This window comes from Zonotrichia albicollis, chromosome Z (assembly GCF_047830755.1).
Source record: "Zonotrichia albicollis isolate bZonAlb1 chromosome Z, bZonAlb1.hap1, whole genome shotgun sequence".
In the NCBI taxonomy this organism is placed as follows: domain Eukaryota; kingdom Metazoa; phylum Chordata; class Aves; order Passeriformes; family Passerellidae; genus Zonotrichia; species Zonotrichia albicollis.
In genome coordinates this window covers 15,869,882-15,889,410 of record NC_133860.1, presented here as the reverse complement: position 1 = coordinate 15,889,410, position 19,529 = coordinate 15,869,882, and the positions used below count along the sequence as shown (strand labels likewise).

General features: G+C 51.9%; 1 protein-coding gene across 3 annotated transcripts in view; it reads right to left on the bottom strand.

The window, feature by feature from the left end:
- Window positions 1-436: 436 nt before the first annotated feature.
- The window catches only part of RUSC2 (RUN and SH3 domain containing 2), a 36,098-nt gene continuing 17,005 nt past the window's right edge, over window positions 437-19,529 (bottom strand). The window contains exons 2-12 of one of the 3 annotated variants that reach the window (XM_026796256.2): window positions 15,149-17,119; window positions 12,195-12,977; window positions 11,500-11,700; window positions 10,158-10,301; window positions 9,181-9,257; window positions 6,958-7,132; window positions 6,168-6,273; window positions 5,111-5,157; window positions 3,126-4,101; window positions 2,338-2,511; window positions 437-2,033 (exon numbers count right to left, since the gene is read on the bottom strand). In XM_026796256.2, coding sequence (XP_026652057.2) covers window positions 1,853-2,033; window positions 2,338-2,511; window positions 3,126-4,101; window positions 5,111-5,157; window positions 6,168-6,273; window positions 6,958-7,132; window positions 9,181-9,257; window positions 10,158-10,301; window positions 11,500-11,700; window positions 12,195-12,977; window positions 15,149-17,012 — 4,728 coding nt within the window. In that variant the 5' untranslated portion in view covers window positions 17,013-17,119 and the 3' untranslated portion in view covers window positions 437-1,852. Of the gene's footprint in view, window positions 2,034-2,337; window positions 2,512-3,125; window positions 4,102-5,110; window positions 5,158-6,167; window positions 6,274-6,957; window positions 7,133-9,180; window positions 9,258-10,157; window positions 10,302-11,499; window positions 11,701-12,194; window positions 12,978-15,046; window positions 17,120-19,529 lie in introns of all 3 variants that reach the window. The other 2 variants (XM_026796255.2, XM_026796257.2) reach the window with 2 other exon arrangements.

The following is a 19,529-nucleotide window of genomic DNA, read 5'->3' as shown; positions in this document are numbered from 1 at the left end:
AGCTTTTTCGAATCTCTGGAGTCCTTCCTGGTGAGTGACCCACAGCCATTGAAACTCATGGCCAGGTTGTCCCAGACTATGGGTCCCAGCCCACAACCCCTCCTTCACCTTCACCTTCCCATGACCCAGGAGAAGCAGATTCCAGGCTGAGATGGTGTGATCTCCTGTCTGAAACTTGCTTGGGCGGCTGCAAGCAATGCAAAAGGAACCCCAAACAGCGCTGCTTCCCCAAGGCATCATCTGTAGTGCCTACTCCTCTACCCCTCAGGCCTGAACTGACAGGTCTGACTGCTGAGGGCAATCTGTGCCCTCCTGAAGTTCTGGTGTAGGCTGTGGTGAATGCAGGAGGAAGCCTGCAGTGCAGTGTCCCAGCACAGGTAACCCACAGACCCTTCACAGGGATGTGCTGAAATGATAAGTCTGGGTAGCAGGGAGCTCAATCAGCACCTTTTTTATTAATATGCATCATAAATAAAGAAATAAATAAAGGCGAGACACCTCATTCTAACAGGGAGATACAAATTAAATATGGTGCAACATCCGCTAAGCGATGTACAAGCAGGAGGTAACCTAGCAAGACCAGGGCCCCTTGCCATGGTGAAGCCAGCCCAGGCACGATGCTGTGAACAGCGTCAAGCCGGCCATGGCACCAAATACTGGCATGGCCTTTCATTAACACTGTTCCCCACCTGACAGGCAGGTGAAGATCCCCACTACAGCAGGCGGCATGAACATGGCAAGGAAGGGGTTGACTGGCATTGCCTCTACCAAGGACCCCAGGACCTCCAGTATCCCCTTGTGTTTGTGCACAACACTTATCCCCCCCACCCCACGCCACTGCTCAGCAAGACCAGAAACCCTGTGCCAAAGGGAGCACCACCCGTCCCTCCCCAGGCTCCCCAGCTCCCTCTAGGAGCACCCCCAATCTACTTGCTGAGAGCACTGCCCACAAACCCCTAGCCCAAGACAGGGACCCTGCCCTCATTCCCTCCCCTCCAGAACCCTCCACTGAGCATCCCAGGGCTTCCCAGGCACTGGTTCCCTGCTCAGTGTGGAGGGCACACGGCGTCCCCCCAAAGCACCCATCTCTGCACAGGGTGGCACTACCCATCCTGGACCTACGTAACACTGAACAACCCCGTGCCTTCCTCACAGCCCCTCACACCCCTTTGCTCCACACTCACACACATACCCCGTCCCCCTCCCCTGGCTGTGGCCACGCACAGCCCCAGCCCTGCAGTGTGGCACTGCCAGGACACTTGTCCCGGTACGACCCACTAGAAACCACTACAGCACACTAGGACAGGGATGCTCCAGTGTGAGGGAGCCTACTTTGCAGTGCCCCAATAAACACAACCCATCAGCCCAGCCTCGCAGGGACCCTGCAAACGCAGGGTGCTCCCACCCCTTCAGCTGAGGATGCCGGGGATGATGGATGCTGCAGACTGCACTACCACCCCCCAGCAGGGGACGGCCAGCATCCTGCACCTCCAGCACCCAACTGCGGGGCAGTGCTACCCTGACAGGGACTGCCTGGCTTCCTGTAATGTACAAGTCCATGGCCTGTGGGTGCTGCAGACAGTGAGGGGTGGAGGGGGGGGTCAGGCAGTCCCTGGTGTGGCTGCATGCATGGCGATGCCTGGCAATACGAGGTGCAGCTCGCAGAAGACCCCGGGGGGCTAAGTTGGCTTTCGGCAGCTGCACAAGGAGGAGCAAGAAGGAACCATCTACGGTTACTGTATTCTGTAATGGCAGGAAAGGTAAGAAACTAGCAAGAAGCTGTGTTTGTTCCTCTGGCAGGGTAGGCTACCCCAGAGGAGCCCAGGGAACTGTGCTTGGCCTCCTAAACGTATCAATAGTCCTCGTCCTCAGGGTGGGTGACGTACATGATGGGCACCAGTCCCTTCTCGGAGCCAAGGCTGCACTGCAGCCAGTCACCATCCACCTTGGAGATGACCTGCAGAATATCCCCTTTGTTGAAGCTCAGTTGTCCTGCCTCAGTGGCAATGTGATGGCAAAGAGCTTTCACCTCACTGCAGGAAGAAGGAAAGTAGGGTTAGCTCACCTCAGGACACCCACCCCACCCACAGGCCCAGGGGGAGAGGAAAATACCCCTTGCTTCCCTCCCCATCCAGGCTCTCAGCTGCCCCCCCAGCTCCCCATCACCTGCAGATTGCAGAGTATGGGTGGATCGATGCACAAGCTGCATCATTGCCCCAAACCATTCTCTGGTCCATGACTATAAAGAGGGTCAGGCAAACTGCAACAGGCAGAACCGTGCCACCCTCAACCTAACACATTCCAGACCTGCAGGATTGTCCACTTGGTGTCACTCACCAGGTAGGGTGAGGAGACATCCCCTGGATTGGTCGTGCCACAGCAGGTGCCTCAGGTGGTTCTGGATGGGGAGGGTCTGGCTCCGGGGCTGCTTCACGCCACATGCTAGCCCCAACTGTCTGGGCCACCAGCTGGAAGACAGACTTGTCCAAGCTCAGCCAGCCGGAGGGCAACCTGGAAGGAGGAGACAGAAGCAGTCAGTGGCAGCAAAGCGCACCCAAGGAAATGGAGCAGGTGCTCTCATGGCAAGGTCACGCCTTTGAGGTTTGGCCTCACGCACTGAGTGCACTGCTAGGGAGTGCCCTGGGTCTCCAGGCAGGGAGGGCTCAGATCTAACACCACAGCCTGGACTGGGAAGGACATTTCCAGTGGTCATTTTCAGGAGCAGTAAGGGTGAATAGAGGGAGAGGCAGTGCACAGGGGTCTCAGCTACTGGCAACTTCACCCTCCCCCCACCCTCCCCCCACCCCTGTTGTAAGCAACAGCAATGGCTCTGTGTTCTGTTCTCAACATGTAGTTTTGGGAGGGATGGGGTGATAATGGTGCCATGTAGCAGGGTTTAAATGCCAAGGCAGTGACAGCTGAGGCAGAAGAGGAAAGCCTATGAGATAGACTGAGCAAGGATATGAGAGGAATTAAGGCAGGCTGGCAGGACTGTGCAGGGTTACAGACCCTTGATGTACCACCATGGTGTTGCCCAGTGGTCAGGTCATGGCCTGACTTCCACCTGTGCTGCCATACTCCAGGTTAACCAGCCCTTCTCAGCCCCAAACCACCCCTGCCCTTACCTGTTTGGTTGTCTGGGCTCTTTCTGTACCTTCCTGGACCCAAACAAGTGTCCCCACTTGATGGGCTGGCTGCCCTCTGATGCACTGGTGCTGCTGTCCTCTTGGGGGGCTGCTGCTGCTGCTCCCACTCTTTGCTGAGCCTCCTTCTCCTTGCTGCGCTTTAGCTCTGTAAGCACAGAGTCTGGGGGGCTGCCCATCCAGAAGGGCCAGCTGCGTTCCTTCACCTCTTCACCGACCACTACCTGCTGGGGCTTTTCCAAGGGCTCTTCCACGGCTTCAGGACTTGGCTTGCTGTCTGCCTTGGGCCTCTCCTCCAAGGTGCCCTCAGCAATGGGACAAGCCTCTGCACCCTCCACCACCCCTTCTCGGGGAGGTGGTGCCTTCTGGGTCTCCACTGACCGGGGTGCAGGATTCAAAGCTGCTTTCTTCTTCTCCGAGCGGATGAACTTTGAGCCTTCGGCTGAACTCTCAATGTAAATCTGAGAGGTCTGCATGAGCTGGTACCACCAGCCTGCCTGCTTGTCCTTCTTCCCCTCCCACGTGCTCTCTCGCATCTTGCTCTGCTCTTCCTCCCTGTCACCTTCTCCGCAGGAGGCCCCCACTCCCTTGACCCTCTTCTCACTCACAGCTTGCTGTGGGCTGTGTCCTGGTGAGATGTCGCCATCTCTGGCACCCCCTTGGCATGTTTCAGGGGCGGTGCTGCAGCCATCAGGATCCTCACTGCTGCCCCGGGTCCGCATCAGCTGCAGGGTGGAGTGCACAGAAAGCAGCAGGTCCTGCTTCACACGCAGCAGCTCCTTTTGCTGCTGCTGCTCTTTGCCCATCTGCATCAGGTGGTGCTCGAAGAGCAGGTCTAGATTGAAGGGCAGCAGGGAGAGCGGCTGGAGTAGGAGCAGGAGCTCCTCAAAAAGAGGTTGGCACACACTGTGAGACAGGCACAAGAAGCCCACTGGTTGATAGTGTGCCAGGATGATGTCTGTAGGAAAAGACATTAATTAGAGGAGACACTCTTGCCACCATTACCAAGCCACCACAAAGCTGCTGAAGCTATGAGGAAAGGAGATGCACACCAGTTTTTGGTCATAGCCTGAGGCTCAGGCCTGGGTCAGGGAGCATCAGATGCTCTGTGACCTCTCAGCAACTGGCCCAGACAGAGCTTTCCAATTGTACCTGTACATAGGACTTGCCTGGCAGACTTATCAGCCCAGATAACCTCTGCCACCAAATGCCATGAAAGAAAGATGGTAATAACCCGACAGCCGCAGCTTTTGCTCACACTTCCAGGTCTTAATTATGGTCTAATAGATGGCTGTCTTCTGCTTCAGAAAGCCAGAATAAGCACAGACCCTATTCTATTCTATTCTAGTCTATTCTATTCATCCTATCCTATCCTATCCTATCCTATCCTATCCTATCCTATCCTATCCTATCCTATCCTATCCTATCCTATCCTATCCTATCCTATCCTATCCTATCCTATCCTATCCTATCCTATCCTATCCTATCCTATCCTATCCTATCCTGCTATAAAACAGGCACATCCAGTAAAATCTGCTTTTTGTATGTCAGGTTTTCCTTTCCATTTCTCCCTATTTTCCATGCCTGAAAAGTTTCAGGTAAGTGCGCACATCTCCAGGCATACAAAACTCTCAGGCACTGGGCAGGGAACATAGAAATTTGGAGAGGAATAGATCTGACCTCCTACAAATGGACTGAGGGATCTCCACTGACAGCCTTGGGTACTAGCTGTGGGTAGGAAGGGGAATGGAAGTCCAGGTTCAAGTGGAAGGAGCTGCATGATGCTTGGACTTCCACCTGGGATTTCCCTGCTACATTGAGACTGTGTAATAGCTTAGTCCTTCACCTCAGGGCAGAGAAGAGCAGCCCAAGCTGAGAGAGCAACAAGAGAAACACATTTCCATCCCATGCTCTATATGTGTGCAGAGTTTGGCTCCCACTGCAACCCACAGCCTTCAGGCTCTTACCTTCATGGTTGTAAAGGTGGTTGAACCAGAACTCCAAGGACCGGATACTGCAGGAATGGAAAATCAGCAGGGTAAGAAAGAAACAGTGAAAATCCATTAACCCCATTCATCCTCACGGATCTGCCACAAGAAGTGTGACTGGGAAAGGGCATTTACAAGGCATGAGCTTGTGAACCTGAGGGAAAGGACAGTGGCTCGCTCCCATCCACATGCCTTGATCACAGACACTCAGCCCTGTCACTGAACATCTACACAGCTTTAAATGTGCAACTGGAACCACAAATAACCATGATTCCTCACTGTTCTCCTCCAATGTCCTTGAGAGAGCTTTGTTTTGCTGAGAAGAGGCTGCTGTGGAAGAGGCAAATGATCTACAAAACTAAGACCAGTGCTGGTAGCTCAGCCCAAAATATGCCAGTGGAGGAGAATGGGGTCACCCTGCGTGGGGAGAGCTGGGCAGAGCTTGCTCCTGCCTGGAGGAATTCTACAGAGTTCCCAGAGATCTTGGGAACTCTGTTGCCACTGCCAGAGCTCTTGCTAACCACCAGAGAGGAGCAGGGAAACACCATCTTAGCAGTACTTATCCCTTCACCCACAAAAACATATTAAACACAGCAGAGTGTGCACATTCCTTATGCAAATTAGAAGGGCCAGTCTGGAGTCCTGGACCAGGGCAATTTCTCCTTCAGAACCTCATGCCTTGGGATCTGTTGCAGCTCCAGGAAACAGTGGTTTAAAGAGGAATTTCCAGGAGTAACTCATACATATATTATGTCTAACCTCATATGAAGTTGGACAGAGTCTTCTCACCTGATGTTTGGGGCTACAACAGACTGACCCAGTTCTTCACTTGGCTACAGCCACTCATTCTCACTCCTGACCTGGAAGGAGTTCTCTGAGACTTACAGCTTCTTCCTTCCCTAGCCTGCTTCTGGGAAGTGGCTTCCCAGATTCTTAAGTTTGTTTCATGGTCAAATCTGCCTGCCTGCAGTCAAGGACCAACAACTGCTGCCAGCCCTGGACAGGGAGGTGCAGCCACCCCAGGGGTCCTGCTTACTTGAGGAGGCCAAAGATGAATGCGTTGAACCGCATGGTGTGGTTGGTGAGCTCTGTGTACTGGCTGATCTTGCTGTAGAGGCTGTGCAGCAACTTTGTGGAGGGCCCTGTGGAGAGGAGCAAATTGTTGAGATTAGCTGTGGTGAGCAAAGCCAAAACTGCACCACAGGATGGAGCATCAAGGCAAGACAGACACTGTCTGGGTGTGCATGCCTGTGTGTGCCCTGCCTCTCCACCACACCAATGTGAGCTCACTCCATACCAACACTTAGACTGCACATGGAAGATGGGCTGTGATCCATCCCAAACCACCACTCCAGAACTCTGGGAGACAAAATTTCATTACCACAAGGACCTGCCTCCCACCCTTCAGTGCCAATCATAGCCACTGGCTCAAAATCAGCGTGTAAAGAGAATACTGTGGTGTGTGCTTATAATTTGGGGTGTCTGCAGTCATAGAGATAACTGCAAAGCTCAAGATTGGCCATAGTCAAGCTATGAGGCTTCCCAGTATGATGTAGAAACCAATGTGGAATTAATTTTGTTGGGGTTTTTTCCTTCCTTTTTTTATTGGTTTGGTCTGTTACGGGAGAATTTGCAAATTTCAGGGGAAATGATAATAAATACTTGGGAAGAACAGCGCAGAGTCCCTCCCTTCTTGCAAGAAATGGCACATGTGCACCCTGATCCAAGCAGGAAAACGGGTGTTTTGCACCCCCATCCTTAGAGCCAACCTTCCCCAGCACCTCCCAACCACAAATACCACAAGCACTGCTGCCCAGCATCCATACCTAGCTGGGTGGACGCCTCCACCACGCTCCAGGGGATGTTCCTCCTCTGGCCAATGATCATGTCCAGGACGTAAGCCTTGAGCCCATCACTCAGAATGTCCCGGACAGCTGGGCACAGGTATTTCAGGATGAGATGCCCCACATTGGGGCTCACGGAGCTGTTCCCAAGTTTGGCCTAGTGGAAAACAGACAACAGGGAGAGTGTTGCTAACCATTTTCACAGTACAGATGCATGGAAACAGTTCAGTCCCACTACAGACACCCAGCAAGCAACATCCAGGCAACTCCTTGAACATGAGGGTCTTTGCTTTCACTCCTGATGCTTCATACACCAGTTCTGGAACGCTCTCTGCAAGCTCTTCCCCAGGCTGGGAAAAGGCAGTAACTTGAAAAAAGAATATCCTATGCTGGAAGAGGTTATCCCAATGAGAAAGCATGCCTGGGTCTCCCAAGAGGGATAACAAGGCTCTCCTGCTGGAGGAAGAAAAGAGCTGAGGATATTCCTGCTGCTGTAGATTTTCTTGCAGCTAATTTTGGATTAGGAAGCACCAACCCACATAGAACTACCAGCACTGAGGGGTTCTAGAACACTTAACTCAGTGACATGTCAAGCTCTATCTCCTGGAGATTACTGTAAATATACAGGTAAGGGCAAAATGGATGGCCAGAGCTCAGACTGAGGTGAAGAGGAAGCATGTAAGAGCCCATGTAAGAGCCCAGCACCAGCAGAGCAGGGACACATTCTGCTGCTTACAGTCTTTGAGCTGCCAAGGAGTCTATCCAAATGTGTCAGGCAATGGTGCTCAGGGCACAGATTTTACCAGCGGAGCTGGAATTATACTGACCAGTTGGCACAGGTTCACAAAAGCCCTGAACTGAAACTGAACTTGGCTCAGGAATAATCCTGTCAGATCCACTGAGCATGGCAGCAGCAGGGATGTATGCTGCCTTTTGACAGGTGAATGCTCAGCCCTGGCACGTTGATGTATAAAGAAATGCGAGGTTAAAACCACAGCATTGTCCGATAAGCAAAGTAATGGGGGAATGTTGCAATTATTCCCCAAACCTACACTGCAAGTATTGGAAATTCACAGTGAAGCCCTAAAAAGCCATGGGAATCTCAACAGCTCCAGTTATGCTGCACAGCAATCTCTGCATCAGAAACAGCTGTAATTAGGACAAAATTACACTGGGCTCTGAGATAAGATTGAATGGTATTGGAATCTGTCCCAGTCAGGTTTCTCCTTGGGGATGGCATGCCAGGGGAGTTGTCATGTCCAAATAGTGTCACATTGCTGCCCAGAGTCGCCTGACTGAAGCCAGGCATTCAGCACTGAGAGGAGGCACCACAAACATGCTGGGTGTCACAGGACTGCAAACAATGCCTGCTGCAAACACAAGCAAAATTGCTCTGCTTCTGTGTTATTCCAGAAACAGGGGATGAGGGAGCACAGGCCAAATACAGCCAGCTCTGGGGCAACCTAGATGCACTTCTGTGTTATTCCAGAAATTGGAAATGAGGGGAGCAAGGGCCTAACACAGCCATTTAGATATACTCTAAATACGCTAAACGCATTCATGGTAAGGGCTACCATGGGTGTGACCAGCTGCCCCAGATGGGTGAAGTCTGATGCACTTTTTTATCATTATTAAAATTATTCAGTATCTCATATTAAAATGTGAGATGCTGAGGGATGGGGAACACTGCACTGTACCCTGGCACCAGTGCCAGACCAGAGTCATGGGACATGTGAAGGAGGGAAACACATCTCTCCACTGTGTGAGAAAAAAGAGCTGGTGTGCTGCATCAGATCAGAAGGGCAGCTGGTCTGGTGTTTCCTCTTATGAAGAGCCAGAGTAATTACATAAAGAAAGAGTTAAACCAGAACAAACATACATAATACTTGCCCTTTATACTTTCACACCCTACAACTACTTCCAACTCAGAGTCTAAGCTGGACATTATTCCTATACATTTAATACACGTAATTTCCCTGTGTTTTTCTGATCTTCCTTTAAATACATCTACATACTGCAGCATGCAGCAGGAATTGTTATAGATTTACTATCTGCTGCACGGTGTGCCATCACCTTTGTTTGATTTGTTTTTGCTACTCCTGCCTTTGTTAGATAACCTGTAGTTTTTGACTAGAAGAGAATGGAGAGGCAATCTTGCTCTCTACTCTCTGTGCCACCCAGAATGGAGTTGGATGCAAGACATACCTTCACCCCTGGATCCCTGCTGGTTCCAAAGTGAGCCACAATCAGGTCAACAGCAGTGTTGATAGCCTTCACAAGACCTAGTGGAAAACAACAGGTCGAAGAGCTGAGGGGCTGCTGGGATGGACTCTGCAAAACACTCCTGGAAATAATCAGATATAGGGGCACTACAAGCCCATGTCTACACACAAGCCCTCTCTGCCAAAAACCATGCAGAGACTCTCCTAAATCCTCACCAAAACTCTTCCTGCTGGCTCCAGCACTCACCTATCAGGCTGCCAGTAGGACAACCTGTCAATATTCCCAAGGGTCACCTCCACGCCCCATGCCTGAGGCAGCAGAGATGGGATCTGAGGCAATGTGTCTTTTGCTGCCTTGATGCCACAGGCTGGCAGGGCAGAAGCCTTGCATTTGGCAGGTTCTGTCATGACTTTCAGTATCAAGCCAGTGGTGTATAATCTGTCACCTGCACCAGGATAATGTGAGAACAGAACTGAAACAGAAGAGAAAGCTGCCACCTGGTAATCATGAGCACATAGCTGGCAAAGGCATGGGAACCTTTCTGCACATCCCTTGCCTCTGAAATGGTAACAAATCAGCTTTCAAGTCCTGCCAGCCCTGCCCCTTGCATGGATCCCACCACAGCCATATCCTGCCCTGCTTTGGAGTCTTTTCTCCCACCTTTTTATATAATTGATACAATTTTATACTACTTATGTAGGACTGAACAGACTTTTAACCTAAATTACAAAATCTCAGGTTAGCACATTGCAACATCATACAGATACACACAGGTTTACCTTTGTACACAGAGCCTGGGGTGGCAGCATGCCCTGCCTTAGGGTCACACTCCTGTGCTGTCTGCTCTCTCTGCCCATTCTTGTGCACCTAAGATCCTTTCTAATCACATTTCCTGGGAGAAGCAGCTCAAGCACACTCCATGGCACATTACATGGTCCACCAGAGATGGTTGGACTCACCCTTCTTCTGCAGCAAGTCGATGGAGATGGACTCTGTGTTGCCATCTGGGGAGAGGCAGAACTCAGCAGGAGGTTTCTCCGCTAGCGAGAAGTAGTCAGGGAAAAAGTCATTGTAGGTAAGCTGGAGTTGCCTCATAGACTGCCCTGCAGGGATAAGACAGAGGGGACAAGAATCAGCCCCAGTCCCACACACCCAAGCAGCAGTTTTCATGCCACCTGTCCTCTGCTGGGACAGCAAGGCTACAGGCTTGTGGCTACCCCAGCAGTGGTTTGCAAAGTGTGCCTGCACAGCTGATCCCCACAGCCTACCCAATACCACCTCCAGCTTGACTGGGAGCCCACAGGTTCTGGAAGATGCTGTGGGAGGTTCACTCCCATGGGCTAGGGCTAAGGGAAACCTTGCTGCACCAGACTTCCCTTGCTGCTGCAAGCAGGGTCAGAAGTCAGCACAGAGAAAATCATTACTTGTGGCACACAGGCATCCACAGACAACAACCTGCATGTTTGCTGTCTGTTCTCTGGGATGGCCTCTGTTTTCAAAGGGTGACATACACAGGAGTTCTCCATGTGCTTGACTTCTGTTTGTTTGACTCTGTGCTATGCATTTTCCCTTGAAAGATGGAGAAACTGTTTGGTTTGGTGGAGTGAGGCATAAGGCTTTGAGGAATTCCCTCCATGGCTTGAGGCTAGCCTGTAGAATGCTCTTCTTCCCACAGACAGACCACACTGTTCTCCCCACAGAAGCGTCAGAGGTTCAGTCAAAAGCAGCCTGCCCCTGTCAGCCCTTCCTGCAAGGTTTTGGAGGACAGGGAAGACCTTAAGGGCAAAGCCTGCAGAAGACAGAGTCCTGGGAAGGTCTTAAGTGTTGTCAGCTGCCTCATGAAATCTACAGCTCAGCACCCAGCACATTGTCAAGCTGGATGGTCAGGCACCATGGGGCACAGATCTGAGATCTCCAAGGGCCCAAACTCCTGCGTGAGAGAAACTACAAGCTAACCACCAAGTTAGTGGTGGTTAGACCCCAGTAAGTGCTCCAAGTCCAGGAGCACTTACTGGGGTCTAAGCAGGCTCTTGGGCCATTCACTCTGCCCTTCAACTCAGCTCAGAGCTGGACCTGACTGCTCTCACCTCATGGAGAAGGAAGGCCCCACAAAGATTTGAATGAGTGAGGCAATTTTCACCTTCCTCTTGAACCCTTCAGCCTCACTGCGAAGAGATGCATCGCCCCTCCTGCTCTGAGCAAGCACAGCAGTGATGAATCCAAGCTTAACCTGAGCCTCAAGGAAACTGAGTCCCAAGGTGACCTCCCTCCAAGACCCCCCGGCAGAAAGGTGGTGCGCACCGTTCAGCTTGCAGTGGAAATGGCTGGTGCTGAGAGCGCCAGGGAGCTCAAAGATGGGGTTGCCCCGGTTCAGCCGAGGCTCTTGCTGCCTCCTGTCCAGGCTGCCCGCTAAGCTGGGCAGCCCTGAAACGCGGTCCAGACCCAGGGGGTTCCTCCGCCTGTACTCCCGCCACTTCAGCGCTTGGGGGGAGAGGTGGTTCGCTGGGATGCCGCGGGCAGTGAGCACCAGACAGGATGACGAGAGCACACGGGAGGATGCGGAGGGGAAACAGGAAGGGAGAGCAAGAGAAAGATGGAGGACAGAGAAAGAGAGACAGCACATTACTCAGAGGTCCAGCAGCATTTCAGGACATTAGCACACGCACATGGAGACAAGTGGATGCCACTGCCTGGCAAAGCAGGGCACGAGCTTGGGTGCCCTTGTGGATGCAGGCACAGAGGCAGCAGGTTCGGGGTGCAAGCACCTGGCATGGGGTCCTATAAGACTAGCAGCCCACACTGCACTCTCTGGAGACACAGTGTAGGAGCTGTGGGACTGGAGGGACATGCTCTTATTGCAGGTCTTCCTGCAGCATCCAGATGCACTTTTATCCTGGTCTGTGGCTACAGGAAATGGTGACACTATAGGGAGCAGACAGAGCTACAGGGAGCTGTAGATGCTCCAGACTAGCAGGTCCTGGAGGATGGGTACCTACCATTGACAGGCCGTATTCCCATGCTGCTCAGGGGACCAGAGCTGCTGGTCTCACTGCCACTTCTCCAGTGTGAATCTGCATGGCCTCCTACTCTGCTCATGGACATGCCACCCACCGAGAGGGGCGGAAGCGACCCACTGTGGAGTCGGTATTCAGAGAGTGGTGGGCTTGGCTCAAGCGGGGCCTCCTTCTTGGGAATCAGCTTGGGGTTCTCCTTTTGCCTCAGAGTGTCAGCTTTGGTGGCTTTGGAGGGCTGCATGGCACTGACAGCAGGAGATGACCTCGTGGGAAGCAGGTTAGCAGAGATGGGGCAGGACCTGCTTCTGGGGGGCTGGCTGTCTTCAGCTCTCTCAGAGGTGGGCGAGGAAGAGGAGTCCACGCTTTGGAAGAAAGGCACGTTGCACCGCACGGGGGAGTAGCTGCCCAGCGGGGACGGACGGGTTGTTTCGGGGCCAGGCTTCTTGATGCCCCCATCGCCGCGCGAGGCAGCTCCGTCTGCTGAGCGCTGCTGGGTCACGAGCGTGCCATGGGCCTGGCTCCCCGCCACCTGCTCTGCCGAGGTGGCCAAGGCTGAGCACTGGGACGTGGAGATCTGCTGGCTGGCAGGCCGGTTGCTGGACAAGTTGTAGAGCTGGGAAAGACTGGAGGCAAAATGGCTGTGCAGGGCACGTGCCTTGGGTGGCTTGCTGAAGTGGTGCTGAAAAACAAAGGGCTGGATAGGCAGAGTTGTGGGACGCTGGTCCTTGCTGTAGCGTACCACAGGCTTGCTGTCTGTGCCACCACCTTCAGGGAGAGAAAGGGGAAGAAAGGGTAAGGAATGGGCAGAGTAACAATCATCCTCAGCCAAGCAGAATACAGGCAAAAAGGGAATGAGCTGTCTGTTGCAGGAGGAAGAGGATGAGCAAGAGACCAGTTACAGAGTGGTTCAAGTCTGAACTGGTTGCACACATCAAGGGCTGGCAAGATAAAAGACATGTGGCCCCAAGTGCAGAGTTCCAGATGTTTGGAAGAGCACAGCACCGCACCAGGACCTTGTCTGTCCTGGTAGGGTCACCAGATTCATATCCTTTCCCAATCTCTTGCACGAAGCCATGGGATCAGGTGCCTGCCCTTGAGCTGCCTCTGCCCAAGCAGTACCACAAAGTCAAGGCCCAACACTTTGTAGTAGAGTCAGATTTCTCATCCCAAAGGACTGTCCCCTCCCACATGCACTGTGGACTTGCATAGCCCAGCATAAGCGTTACATGCAATAGCACTGCAGCTCTGCATCTTGCATCACAATATACTGGTGCTGTAGCAAAGGCTGCTTGCTTCCCTTTCTCCCTCCCTATTCTTTTCACTGTAACTGCCCCCACTTTGGAACACAGAGCTTCCTTCATCCTTCATGCCTCCGCCAGACCTAAACAGGACATTCCCAACATTCCACCTCCAACCCTGGAAAGTGCCAGCCTGCTCCACAAATGATGTGTTAGGAGGTCCTGAGGGAGTGTGGTGGGCTGATCTACATGCCTCCAGCTCCTGGTGGAGCCACAAATATCCTGAGGCACACATCTGAAGTGTGACACACTGTGCATTCAGTGCAAAACACGCAGCACTGGGTCTGTATGTGGGGCTGACTGAGATCCTTGATCAGCCCTGGTATACAAGCTGCCTGCAGGGTATTCCAGACTTTTCTCCCTGTAGCCAGCTTTTAGCAGGGCTTGCTTTCCCTCTAGCCCCTCAGAGAGCCTCTAGGCTTGCACGCTGCTCTGCAGCACAGCAGATGTGCCTCCATCTCCAGCTGCAGGCAGGAGCTTTCTGCCCAGCCCTGATGTCTGCCTTGCTGTCACAGTGCAGAAGGGGGGACCCCACTGGTGTGGTGGGCAGCAACTGCTGGGACATTTTATCCTGAAAGCTCCTGTCTGCCCCCTCTTCCCTGAGCAGGGCCTGCTCCTTCCAAGCCCTCCCTCTGAATCTAAGCCATGCTGCCCTCCCCCAGCAGAGACCTGCTTTCACTGCCATCCCACACCAAGCACACATTCAAGGCTCAATAAGCAAATAGGATAATAACTAAAATCCTTTTACTCCAAAGGACAAAATCTCTCCTGCCTCTGCCATGGCAATAAACCACATGTTCTCACCCCCTGCTAGATATTTTCGGAACATTAAGTGGAAACAGTCTGTTAAGGCACAAGAATTTTTTGACATAATAGGGGCTATTTACTGCAGTGGTCTAGTTACCGGCATTTTAGAAGGGCTTTTACCTGTGAAGCAGGTATAATATCTGCCAGGGGCAGAGACAGAAGTCTCCCACAGTGCTGGAGAAATGGCCATACTTCCAAAGGGAATGTCACACAGCTTCCCCATGAGAACAAGTGACAGCAATATCAAGGTGGAATACAACTCACATATTACAGCTTCCCCACAGAGGCAACTGTGACAGCGGCTCCCCCTGGGAACCTTTGCTGCACAAATCCACAGCACTGTGGGAGACATGACCAGGATATTCCAGCAGAGATGAACATGACCAGGATATTCCAGCACAGTAAATGCCCTAGAAGGGATACAACCCTTCAAGCTGCACACTCTCTCAGTATTAATGCCATGTCCTTGCTAACACAATGTGAGAGATATGAACAAACCCTCAGGAAGCTTTACAAATACAAGGACTAGACACTTGCCCTGATATGAGACTTGAAAGTCTTCTGTGACAAAGCACAGCAAGGCTTTGTCCCAGGGTCTGGCAGACCAGGAACCAAACTGCCCCAACACTGGTCTCTTATCACCATGCAGGTTTCCCTGCTGCTCCCCTCATATCCCAATGAGCTGCCTTTCCTTTTTACTTCTCCCTTCTGCCTTGTTTGGCTCCTTACCGTCTGCTCGGGCTCTAACATCTTTTTGTCCGTGGCCACTGGCAGAGCCACCCGAGAAGCTGGCATCTGCCTCCGTCAGCAGGGAGAGAGAGGCTTGCTCACCTGCCCCATGCCCACTGGGGACCTTCTCACTGGAGACGGAGTCTTTGGTGGAACACAAAGCCTGGCTGTCTCCAAAGGCATGATTCAAACAGAAGCCCTCGCAGCTCCGGTTCAGGCCATGGATGAAGGGCATAGGTGGAAGACTCTGGCTGCGCCGAGCTCTTTCTTCAAGGAAGGTTGGGCAGTCCCGCTGAGTCTCAGGGATGGGAGAGAACTCCAGGGAGGAGTCACCGCCGGAGCGGTGCGGTGGGGAGGTGCCGTTCTTCTTCCGTCCTTTAGCCAGCTCAGCGAACGATGTCACCCTCTTGGGGGGAGAGCTCTGAATGGGTATGGCTGGACTCTCACTCAGCTTGACTGGGCAGCTCACCATGCGCTCCAGGGAGCCCAGCCTGCTGCCAGGACTCCGGTCCAGGTTCTGATCGTAGCTCCTGGAGCGCTGCCGGCTTGTGTTGAGGTTCGGTGGTGACACATTGACATAGACCTGACCCTCAATCATGTTCTGGTTGGATTCTCCCTTTGGCTCCTCTTCACTGCACTCTACATTGCCTTCTTGTCTCAGATCGGGCCTTCTGAACAGATAGTATTCTGTGGGCTGGGCTGGGCTAGCCTTGGTCTGGTCTTCTGAGCAGCTAGTTATGGAAGATCCTGCAGGGCTGGGGGATGACTGGGAAGACAAGTCACACGTGACTAACTTATAGTAATTCTGAGTAGCCACAACAAGCCGTGCTTGGCTCTGGAAGCAGGCAGTGAGGTCTGAGCTCTCCGATGTGCAAGGCTCACAGTGAAGGTGGTAGGAATTGCAGTTGGCATCAAGGACAGGTGAGGAGGAGTGTTGACACCCACACACCTTTCCTGAACTTTCTGGATTATGCGACTCGCAAGACATCTTGGATTCAGTGGGTGATGAGTGTAAATCCAGGTAAAAAGCTCCTGTGTCTGAGTGGCTGCAGAAGGAAGAGTCACAGGACAGGTTAGCTGAATTCAGGTTGGACTGAGGCTGACCATTCATTTTGTTGTAGAGAGCACTGAAGTTCACCAGGACCCCATCAGAACTGTTGCAAGAAGAGTCACTGATGTAGCCCATCTGTTGGTCAATCACTTCAGACTGACTTGATGAACTGTAGCAGCGGCAGTGCTGGATCTCTGAGCTGGAACAACTGCATGTCCTGTGCAGGGCATCCTGATTCCTCAGTGGTTCACCCATGTTCTGGTTCCACTCCTGGTCACCACTGTCAAAGGAGAAGTTGGAGGAGCTGCCACGATGGCAGCTGCATTCATCCAGCTCCATGCGCTCCGAGGCCTGATGGCACCTGTTTGCATTGTTCCTCTTCTGGATGTCGTCACTGCCGAGTTTGTCCTCCTGCCCGTCCACCACACCAGACCGGCTGGCCATGTTCCAAGATTTCACAATGTGGTTGGAGTCGTGGAGGTGGAAAGGGGGCAAGGCCAGATCCTGCAGACTGAAGGGAGGCTTGCCATCAACGAGTGAGTTGTGAAGGTGGAAAGATTTTTGACCCAAGTCATCCCCAAAAATACTGAGGTCTTCACCCTCACTCAGCAGGAAAGGGTTGTGTCGCTTACTGACGCTAGGGACAATCAGATCCCTTGCTTTTCTTTCTTTGTGATCTGAGGCCTCTGCTGAGGTTTCAGAGGTCTGGAGAAAGCTGCTGTACACCAAGGAGTCAGTCTGTGAGAGGTCTCTGTCTGGAAGGGCAGAGGTCCGTGTAATGCTGAGCTCTGGCTGGCAGAAGGGGTTGGTCCTTTTGCTCATGGAGCAGCACTGTCTATCGGGGACCTGGCAATGCACCAGGGGAATGTGATGGACAATCAGCGTCTCACCAGTCAGTTTGGGTGGACTATCCATGGTGAGGAATACTCTTCAGGGCATCAGTGAAGCTGGTACCACCCATGAACAGGTAGGGCTGCACATGAGAGGCAGGGAGGACACTTCTCATGAGGGAGTTCAGATACCTACAGAGAGACAAAATCACAGAGGAAGTCACCTCTCAGGAAAGGCAGTGGCTATTTAAAGCATCCTTGGTTTGACTGAAGATTTCATGTGTTGACAAGGAACAAACATACTGGCTCCTTGTCAGCACAAGTCCCTGAGCACAAGATCCTTCTTCTAGGAAACAAACCATCACAAAGTAAAACACGTCACCCTCCATGCGGGCTCCTGGGACAACATTTGTGATTTCACCTGACCCCTCTCAAAGATACCTGAAGAGAGTAACTGATTTCAGTCAAGAGGCCAAAGGGCTGCACAGGATTTGGGCCAAACAAAGACCTCAAACTGCAGATGGCACTGTGTGCTCACAGGAACACCGCACAGGGTCTGAAGGGAAGCACTGCACTCTGGTGAGAGCAGTCTATCTTCTCACACTGGATTGAACAGTGCTTTGTTCTTTGCTTCCTTTTAGGTACATTGAACTTTCCTTCAAGAACCAAACATGGCAAGGTCTTGCAACAGACACACACAAATGTCCCGGAAGAGACTGGAAAGAGGAGCAGACTGGAATATAAAAGCAGCAACAGTCATTCCTTTCCAAAATCCAGGAGACTCCATGAGGTCCTGAGCCCTTTTAATGGTGCCAGGGGGACATGCCAAAATATGCAACCACTTATGTACACAAGGATTTCCCCAGTGAAAAGGAGTGGATGACCTCAGTGGGACCATGGGGAGCCACTGGCATTGGTCAAATAGGTCCCATACAGCACACTGACTTTTGCTGACCTTTGGCTGATGGTGAAACCTCAGCTCAAACTGGTCTCTACTGTGGTCTGGGAGGGATAATATATCTCTGCCACAGTATCTGTGTCTTTTACCTGCTTATTACCTGCTGCACTTCACAACAGTGTGACTGCCACAGTCCCAGGAGCCACACAGGCAGGGCACAGCACAGGCAGGGCACTGAGAGCCCCATCCTCCCTGTGTTCACAAAATAGCAGGTTCTTACAGAGCCAGAGGAATAACAAAATGGTTTGAGCTGAAGAGACCTTAAAGAAAATCTTGTTCCAACCCTCATAGGACCAGGCTACTCAAAGCCCCATCCAATCTGGCCTTGAGCACTTCCAGGGATGGGCCAATTTCTGAGTAACCCGTTCCAGTGCCTCTCCACCCTCACAGTAAGGAATTTCTTCTTAATATCTAATCTAAACATGCCATCCTTCAGTTTAAAGCTTTTCCCTCTTGTCCCATCACTCTCTGCTCATATCAAAAGTCTCTCTTCATCTTGTAGATGTTCACCAGTGCTTGACTTGGGAGAGCACAAGACAAACCCAGTTCTCCCGCCTCACCTAACCCCAAGGTCCAGCCTACAAGCACCTCCAGCACAAGTCTGGAGGGGGTTTTCCTCTTGCCTTCCCTTCTACAGATCAGATAATCCAACAGAGACAAGTGCATCAGCAGGCAGCTAAGGCAGCAAGGAGAGGGAGAAACCACAAAAGAGAGCAGTGATCCAGGATGAGTCTGAAAGATTAAAAAATGACCTAATACTCTCACAGATCAACCACTTGTTCTGAAAACCTTGGCCCAGGCACCCTCTGTCAGCATTACACATCCCATAACTCATCCAGGCATCCCCAGTGATCACTGCACCCTGAAAATTGCATCCTGGTATCCTGGGATTGCTCTGGACTCCAGGGCTCCCACCACTGGCCTTCAGGCTCCAGAAAGTGGTATTCACAGTGGCTTTTGCCTACCTTACCTCACCTCAGCATTTGTTACTGCGGGGTGATAATGGATTTGGAGCAGACCTGCAAAGGCACGTGGGAGCACAGAAGGGAAAGTGAGAAATGTGGGTTAAATGAAGTTAGAACAAGAGTATGAGCAAAGAGACAGCTACACAGAAACATCAGGAACTTCACTTCTTTCAAGGTGTAAGAATAGCAATTAGAAGATTATAAAAATGATCAAAAGAAATACTTTCCTCCCACGCACAGCAGTGTTTCTCACAGACACAGGATGATGCTGGCAGGAAATAAAAACAGAAAGAGGGATACAGAGCTAATGTTTGCAGTAAACATCCAATAATGCAAAAGTTAGAGAACAGACAGGCCTTCTGGTAGATGGCACCAGAGTCTTACATGGCGGGAACACTCTCCTACATGTCTGCTTCTCCTGGGATGTCTCATCCAGTTTTAGGCTCTGAGGAAGAGAGGACCACTTGGACCAGGTGGTGGATATCCAACTGTGCAACACTAAACTCCCCCTCATCTGTAGTCTCCCTAAAACCTCTATTAGCCTTTACACCCCTTTCAGGTGTGTAAACACCTGTGTTACACCTTTCAGGGGAGTAAAAGCTGTAAAAATCTTTCAGGGGTGTAAAAGCTTTTGCCTTACAAGCCAAAGTCTTACACACCTTTGGCTCTTTCCCACAGC